At 36.1% G+C, this 8,682-nt stretch overlaps 1 protein-coding gene and 1 non-coding gene across 3 annotated transcripts; both read right to left on the bottom strand.

Annotated features, from left to right (window-relative positions):
- Window positions 1-3,472: 3,472 nt before the first annotated feature.
- LOC111902179 (U6 spliceosomal RNA) lies at window positions 3,473-3,575 on the bottom strand. The gene has a single exon (XR_002853699.1). It is a non-coding gene; the product is annotated as a U6 spliceosomal RNA (small nuclear RNA).
- A 709-nt stretch (window positions 3,576-4,284) lies between these two features.
- On the bottom strand, window positions 4,285-6,119 carry LOC111902167 (uncharacterized). 2 transcript variants are annotated; one of them, XM_023898030.3, is made up of 4 exons: window positions 5,961-6,119; window positions 5,784-5,855; window positions 5,151-5,340; window positions 4,285-4,700 (listed from the first exon to the last, which is right to left on the bottom strand). In XM_023898030.3, the coding sequence occupies exons 3-4, from the start codon at window positions 5,334-5,336 to the stop codon at window positions 4,509-4,511; spliced, it is 378 nt and encodes a 125-aa protein (XP_023753798.1). In that variant the 5' UTR covers window positions 5,337-5,340; window positions 5,784-5,855; window positions 5,961-6,119; the 3' UTR covers window positions 4,285-4,508. The 2 variants fall into 2 exon arrangements, with proteins under 2 accessions (XP_023753798.1, XP_023753797.1); XM_023898029.3 differs by having other exon boundaries at window positions 5,151-5,354; window positions 5,961-6,118.
- Between the last annotated feature and the right edge of the window lie 2,563 nt (window positions 6,120-8,682).

Below are 8,682 nucleotides of genomic sequence, written 5' to 3'. Positions count from 1 at the left end.
ACTCCCATTTGTTGGGGAGAGGTGGGGCAGAGAGTGATGGGTGGCACAAAGATAGTGCTGAAGAGGACTGAGCAGATTCAGCAAGTCAGATAGAGGTTACAGACGGCCCAGAGTCGCCAAAAGAGTTATGCAGACAGGTGACGATCCGAGCTGAGAGTTTCGGGTTGGGGATTTTTTTCATCCTGAGGCTATCCCCTTGGAAAGGGGTGATCCGCTTTAGGAAGCGGAGTAAGTTGGGGACCTGATACATCGGTCCTTTTAGAGTGATCGCTAGAGTGGGAAGGGTAGCATATAGGTTGGAGCTACCTGTGGAATTGAGACAGATTCATAACACTTTCCACGTGTCCTAGTTAAGGAAGTGTGTAGCCGATGAGATGGCAGTGGTACCCCTAGGGGATATTCAGGTGGATGCGAGCCTGAATTACATTGAGAGGCCGATCGTGATTTTGGATCGAAAGGTGAAGGTTCTGAGAAACAAAGAAGTGCCCCTAGTTCGAGTTCAGTGGTAGCATTGGAGAGGGCCCGAGACAACTTGGGAGTCGGAGTCTGAGATGCGGGAGCAACATCCAGAGTTAATTGTTGAGCATGACTTTGAGGGTGAATTCTGATCCTAGTGGGGGAGAATTGTAATATCCAAGGTCCAGGTATATCTTGTAACCCTTGATCTTTGAGCACTTGTCCATTTAATCCATTTATTGAGAAAAGCTGGTGAATGAGTACGCGGGGGCGTACAAGAGAGTATGCTCAGCGTACTCATAAGAGTGCATTTGACACGGAAGCCACCTAGTATGTTGGGCGTACCAGAGGGTACGCTGGGCGTACTAGGCCCATAGTGAAAACCCTAATTTAGGGTGAGTCCCCTAAATAAAGGATATGATGGCCTCATTTCTGGCCACCATTCTCAGACAACAAACCCTAAGTGTGCCCTAACCCTTGTTTTAGAGCTTGTGAGTTCATTTCTGAGCCTTTGAGATTTCTTGTGTGTTCTTGAAGAGAAGATAAAGCTTTCGAGTAGAAGGAGTGAGAGTCCAAGCTCTTGGATCTGAGCATATCTGAGTTGGGAGCTTCATATAGAGGTATAAAGCTTCAGACTTTACCACTCTTTTGTTATGAGCATCATAGTAGAGTATTTTAGGGTTTCTTCCCAAAAAGGTGGAGACTTTGTAAGATCTTGAGCTCCAGAGACTAGAACCAACCCCCATTGAGTGCATTATTGGTGTAATGTCATAAAAATCTAATCTTGGTCGTTGGAATCAATTAATGCATGAGTTATGAGCTTCTTGAGACAAAAGAGTGAATATTTTGTGTGTTTGTGACCATATCAACCATGCAAAGGCTTAAAGTCATTGACTTCATGGGTTAAGAACTATTAGGGAGTCTAGATCTGTAATATGAGCCAAGGTCTTAACTGGTTAAGACCAAACGAGTGAGAAGGGTGAAATTGGAGCGTACGTCGGGCGTAATTCCAGTACGCGCAACATAGGGGTCGCGCATCCCCGATGCCTGCATGGCAGCCGAGTACGCCCAACGTAGAGAGCTGGTACGCGTAGTGTACTCCCTACTGTTGACTTTTGGTTGACTTTTAGGGTTTGGTCAATTTGTGGACATTTATAGCCGTTAAGGGGTAAAATGGTCTTTTGCCCTTCTGTGAGTTAGTGTAGCCTCTTGAGAGCCATGCTTAATTAGGGATAATTGTTGTGTATGTTAGGCGGAGGCTAGACCGGTGATTTGAGTTCGAGATTTGCTGATTTCTTCCATGGTGAGTCTTCTCACTATACTTACCATGAGTGGTATCTTTGTGTGATTGAGATGTTTATTGTGCTATCTATGTATTTGATATTCTGCATTATGTTTTTGTGATTTATGCTGAGTATTGTTATTATAAGTTATTAGAGTTGAGACCGGAGGGTCCCACTGAGACACATAGACCAGAGGGTGTTATTGAGATATAGCCTAGAGTAGCTATTGAGTTGTGTATGGTATTTTGGGGAACTTACTAAGCTTCGTGCTTACCTTGTTATGTGTTATGTGTTTCAGGTACTTCCGATGATCACTGGAAGGCCCCGGCTTGATTGTACACACACTCGCATTGGAGACATGTTTTGGAGGATCCTGGATTTTGTAATAAACAATTTTTGATATAAAATGTGTTAATGTTGATACTTGAGATTTTTGGGAAATATGACATGTGTTTATTGTGTTTGAAAATGAAAGAAAAATTATTTTGAAAATTTTCGGTTTTACATATCTTACACATTAAAGTTATGTTTTTGGTCTCTTACATAATTTTTTGTAGTTTTTGTTTTTGTTAATTGCAAACGAGTTCTCTGTCACAACGTGCAAGTTAGCTTAAATACCGGTTTTAATATTTATTATGAAGTTCATTTGTTCACAATAATTTTTTTTATAATACACAATAATTTATGTTTTAAAGTATTACAAAATTTATATAAAACAAACATGTTATTCTTTTATATGTATATGACATAAAACTATTATGAACGCAAAATTTGTATAAAACAAACATGTTATTCTTTTATGGGATAATGACTTAGGAGGGTAATAAGGTTTTCAGTTTGTCCGTATTAGGTCACTAAAGTTTTTTTTGTACGTATTAGACCAATATGGTCGCTATTACCGTTTAGAAATAGTCATTTTTACCGGTTAAAAACGGTAAAAAAGACTATTTCTAAACGGTAATAACAACCATTTTTGTCTAATACGCATAAAAAAAACCTTAGAGACATAATACTAACAAATTGGGAACCTAATTACACTCCTAAGTTGTGAACCCTAAGTATTTAGAAAACATACTTACTAATCAATGTGACTGGCTTGTTTGACTGAAAATAGTTATTTCCATTTAAACTTATCTCACAACCCTTCCAGAACTTCTAAGTCCAAAAACTCATATGATTGATGATCTTCATTGCATAAATATGCAACATTTTATCAATAACTTCTTTTTTGTCATTTAGATGTTTACATGAACACATCCATATGTACAAATACAATATCACTTTGATACCTCCCATCAATGTCTACATTTGATAACGAATGAAAATGTAAAACCAACAGGGACTTGCATAGGATGCCTATTATCAATTATTTTATAAAAAGCAAAACCACAACATGAACTAAGAAACTGAAGTTGCAGAATTAATCAAAAATCAGCAAATAAACAAACACATACAAACTATATACAACACATAAACGGAAGTTTATAAAGCATGAAACTTAATGACAGGAAAAGTTAAAAACTTAAAGGAGACTTTATAAAAAGAAAGATACCCTTACTTGCCACAAATGGTTGAAGACATCAACAAGAAGATCAATCTGACCATGGAATCCACATGTTGTCTGATCATGACTTCAATAGATGAACTACCGAAACGTAAGAATTGCAATTGAACTCTATTTGCATTTGAAAATGGAATTCGGGTTCAAGAGAAGACGAAGAAGGGTTTTAAAAAAAAATTTGGACCATTTCTTGATTTGTGTGTGTCATCTTTACGCAGAGGCCATGCTAATCTTCTTTGTATCGTTCCAATTTTATCGAATGTCCCCAAAGGGACAACCATAGATGAAGAGCTTCGCCATATAGAGGAGTAGCAGGTTATATGGGACGACGCAAGTTCTAAACGAACTGATAATATATTCTCAATGTCTTTAAATTTAGGGTTAATGACTTAGGAGGGTAATTAGGTTTCCAGTTTGTCCGTATTAGGTCACTAAGGTTTTTTTTATGCGTATTAGACCAATATGGTTGTTATTACCGTTTACAAATAGTCATTGTTACCGGTTAAAACCGGTAAAAAGACTATTTCTAAACGGTAATAACAACCATATTGGTCTAATATGCAAAAAAAAAAAAAAAAAAAAAAAAAAAAAAAAAAAAAAAAAAAAAAAACCTTAATGACCTAATACAAACAAACTGAAAACCTAATTACTCTCCTAAGTCATTATCCCTTATTTTACATGTATATGACAAAAAACTATTATGAACACTATCTGTTGCGTACTTGCATTCAAGTTTCCCAATAAACAATTACTCGGTTAACTATGGTAAAAATAAAACTTACTATTAAAATCTAAAGTAAAAAGTAATTTTCGAAATTGAATATGTATACTATAGTATTAGATTTTAGAAGGAATTTAAAAGATCAACATACATTTTTGTTTATAACTCTTTACTTTTCTTTAAATATTATTCAAAAGTAGTTAAATGCATAGACAAACCAATTGCGTATACAACTTACATACTTCCGAAAAAAATAACGAATCTAGAGTAAAAGCTTAATCATTAAAATAAGTTGAATGGTTATCTTGTGAGTTAGATGATTTTAGACAAATTTAACCCATCTGATACAACATTTTACTTTTAACCACTTCTTTGACCCATTAAGAGACACAACGCAACACAACAAGAACACTTGTAAGCAAAAAACCAACTACAAATTTGAAGTCTAAAACGTTATTGCAAAACAAAGTTTCATACTACTCAAAAATCATATCAACATTGCAAGACCTTCCTTCTTTGGTGTTGCTGACACCTGGCGGTTCCCGGGGAAAGCAGTGCGAGAAACATCAACGAGAGCCTTGAAACTATACGGTTCATGCATAGACAACTCTGATAAAACCTTGCGATTAATTTGAATGTTCTCTTTCACTAGTCCATGCATGAAGTTACCATAATTAACCTAAAAAATGTTTGAACGAAAATTCAGTCGTTTGATAAAAAGATGATAAGCTCGATAAAATGTTGTAAATATAAACAATCTTTGGAAAAAAAATGATGACAAAACCAAGAATTAAGAGTTGTTTGATATGTTTCTTACTGGGTCTGGTAAGAGGCTAAGACAATTTAATACCACAATTGGTTGGGTTTGACTCAATCAGAGATCCCGACACAATCAACAACTATCAAACAACCCCTTAATCAGTAAAGTTTCATTTCCATAACTTTTAATTATCGTATGGTACTTTGAAGAATCTAGCCAGTAATAGCATTGTAATTTTAATATTTTCATATTAGGACATTGTACTTTGAAAAACCTATTCAATTGTATTAAATAAAATTACTTGAATTTTTTTAAAATACAATATTGTTTGCTTTTAAGAGAAAGATTTAAAAGAGAGGTTGTACATACACCATGAACACGAGTGCCAGCATTGATGCGTTCAATCCAAAGGGAACGCATGTCACGTTTCTTGTTCCTTCGGTCTCTATAAGAATACTGAAGTGCCTTTTCTACCCTTTCTCTAGCTATCCTTATGCAATTCTTTGCCCTTCCACGGAAGCCTTTCGCTAGTTTGAATACCTCCTTCTTGTTCATGATTCTAAAAGGTGATTACTGGTATGGGTAAATATGTCATTTTACATTTATATCAACAGTCACTTGGTTAAGGACACACATAAATAGGTAAATTTTACATTTATATTAATAATAAGTTTTTCATACAAAAACTTCTTACAAGCTTCTCTAAATCTGTGTATTTTGAACTTAAATAATCTAAAAATGATAATCATAATCATAATCTAAAAGTTAATATCTGTTCTTAACTCTCTTTCAATTGTTGAGTTCATAGCAAATCGATAAAGCTGTATCAACTGAAACATCATTAATTACTTCACACCCATGTATATAAACGCTAGAAGTGATTTCCTATAAGCAAATAATCAACAAGCAACCCACATATTTTACACATTCCAAAATTCAACATAGACATGACATCACATATTTCTATCAGAAAATTGTCAAAATCAACAAAACCAAGCTTACCAATTCAACAACTAGAAGCTCCGCAGCTGCAACCAAGCCGATTGAACAAAGATCGCGCGTCAAACACTACCTCTGCAGTAAAACAGAAACCCAATTTCAATGTTCATTTTACAATCAATCGAGCTTCAATTTAAAACTAAAAACCCTAAATGAGCAAATGGATTCGGAGTTACGAACAGAGAAAGATGAGAGATCAGAGGCGCAGTCGGCAGTTCCGCAGAACAGAGCGAAACTGGAGAATGGTCTAAATAGAGTCTCAGTCGCGGCTGTCGCACAGAGCGGAAGAGAATGCTTGAGGTCGGAAACAAAGGCGCAGAACCGATTGTAGAGACGAAATAGGCTGTTTGCCTAAATCCTTATGGGTTATTTTTGGGCTTTGGCTTAATGGACTTTTTGTTCTTGGGTCGGATATTTGGCAAGTTCATTTTAACTAGTTAAAACTAGGTAGATATGCACATTGCACACATTGGGTCCGTACGGGTCTCGGGTCGGATTTCGAAACGCTATGGTATTTTTTGGAATTGTTTCATACGGTCTTGGGTCAGGTTTTTTTGGTTTGATTTTTTTTGACTGATCGTTTTTTGTTAGGTCTCGGTCTTTTTTGGTTTGCAATCTTTGCGTACATTTTTTTCTATTTAGTTTCGGGTTTTGCAATTCACTTTCGGTATTTTTTTGTATTTCGGTTTTAAGTTATTCTATTAACAAATATGTGTGATTAACACCAAAATAATACATTTTCTATATAAATTCCAACTTTTGTTCGAGAAAACTTGAAATCTTCCATTAATAGTGACCAATGGTCATAATAGTCATCAAACTTGTGAATTACATGTTGTACAAACTTCTCTTTGCTTTCTCTCAACGACACAATGGTGTTTTTTGTTCTAATATCACAACCTAGAAATTAAAGCAACCTAAAGTGAAGGAGAATTATGATCTCTTGTTGATCGAAGGGAAACTATAATTTATAAGAAGATAAACATAACTGAAAAAAAATAAAATAAACTAATGGACATATTCTATTGGAGATTTTGGGGTTGTTTGATATTCTCTAAATCATTAGATCTTAATGACTCGTAGACGTAAATGACTCAGAGGCTCAAAATGAATCTGCCTATGAATAAAAACATGTTGTTTTGTTAGGGTTTCAATAACTGTGTTACATTACCATTTTACCATTATGTTTAGAAAATTACCATTTTTCAAACTTAATAACTATAATTTCATCTCATATTCACCCACTTCCTTGTATATCGTAGATATATAGCATAAACATACATATTTGGTGTTGTTCCTTTATATAACTTGTTATTTTAAACAAATTTGTAAGTCTAATATGTATTGTGTTTGTATATTATTTTGTATTTCATGGAGTTAATTATTTTTTTGTTGTGAAGATTGTGTGTAGAAAGGGGAAAGAAAGGAGAGAAATCGATTTGAGGGGTAAAAAGGGAACTCTTGTAGAGATGAATTGTAACGTCCCAAAAATTTCATTTTAAAATTTATAAAACGGTAATACAAAACATTGTCATACAACCAAGATGGATCAAAGTGTATAATTACATCATAAAATATCATAGTAAATCAAAGAATGCAGAATGAGATGGTGTGTGTTCTGCAATCATCCCGGGCTCTTCCTTTTCGAATAAGAAGTACCTGAAGCATAAACTGAAAACCGTAAACACAAAGTTTAGTAAGTTCCCCAAAATACCACATATCGTACATAATAAACACATAGTGGGCCCCCACCCTTTATCGGGCCTCACCCGGCATCAAGTCCTAACAGGCCTCGGGCCCTAGCCAGCATTGAGTCACGCTCGGTTTATGGATATGTCAATCATTAGGCCTCGCTTGACATTGGGAACTGCCCGATACACATATAAACGTATAATCATACTAAAACATGCAATAATCACAAAGACAATATCATACAATACAGTCATCGGGCCTCGTCCGGCATCGAGCCCCGCTCGGTATACATACCAATACATACATATGCAAGAGTCACACATATAATAAGCATCCTAACATATTAAACCATGGGCCGGAATTGGTGCCTTCGACCCGTTAAACACAGTGAGGAAATTCACATCAAGCTGCTGAGTCACTCAGATAAATCTTTGTCTGTTGTTCCGATAAAATCGCCGCGCTGCCATCATAAAATAACATCCAACTAATAATTAGATTCCGACCCATAACTAAGAGTCTAAACTAGGGTAAAAAACCATTTTAACCTTTACCTAACTTGGCCCAGGGCCAAGGCCCACACTAACTACTCAAAAGGCCCAATTCCAAAACGGCCACCTAAAGCCCAATTATGGCCCATTCTTCCAAATTGGGCCTAAATCCATTTGTGTCCCTTCATCCAAAAGAACCCAATATAACAACATCAGCCCAAAACTAGGAACCTGATGTCCCAACAAGACCCTAATCTCTGAAGGTCCAAACGTGGTCCCAAAACCGAGAAGCCCAAATTTGATGCCCACCTGTTGAGTACGTGGGGCGTACTCGGCTCGTACACTTAGCGTACACCCTCTGGGGCTAGTATGTGCAATGTATAAGATTGGTACACCCATCGTACTCCCCAGTTGGCCACCCCACTCCATTAAGCACTTAGTCTATTGAGACTTCAAGCCAAACTCTCAAATCTGATTCTATAAGACCACTTATCATGTAAAGTTGGAAACTTTACACATATGCATGGCTTAATGGGGCTCAAGAGCTCAAAAAGAGCTTAACAATGGTCTTAACACACACAGGGTTCAAGATACACCATAAAGCTTACATTTTTATGAACAAGGTGACCAAAAGAAGTCTAGATCTAACACCAATACTCCTGGAGTGAGTCAAGAAGCTCATCAATCACTCCAAGGACTCAAAAAGCATAAAATAAAAACAT

Source organism: Lactuca sativa, chromosome 4 (genome assembly GCF_002870075.4).
Source record: "Lactuca sativa cultivar Salinas chromosome 4, Lsat_Salinas_v11, whole genome shotgun sequence".
Classification (NCBI taxonomy): domain Eukaryota; kingdom Viridiplantae; phylum Streptophyta; class Magnoliopsida; order Asterales; family Asteraceae; genus Lactuca; species Lactuca sativa.
Note: the sequence above shows the minus strand (reverse complement) of the source record. Positions and strands in the feature narration are given on the sequence as shown.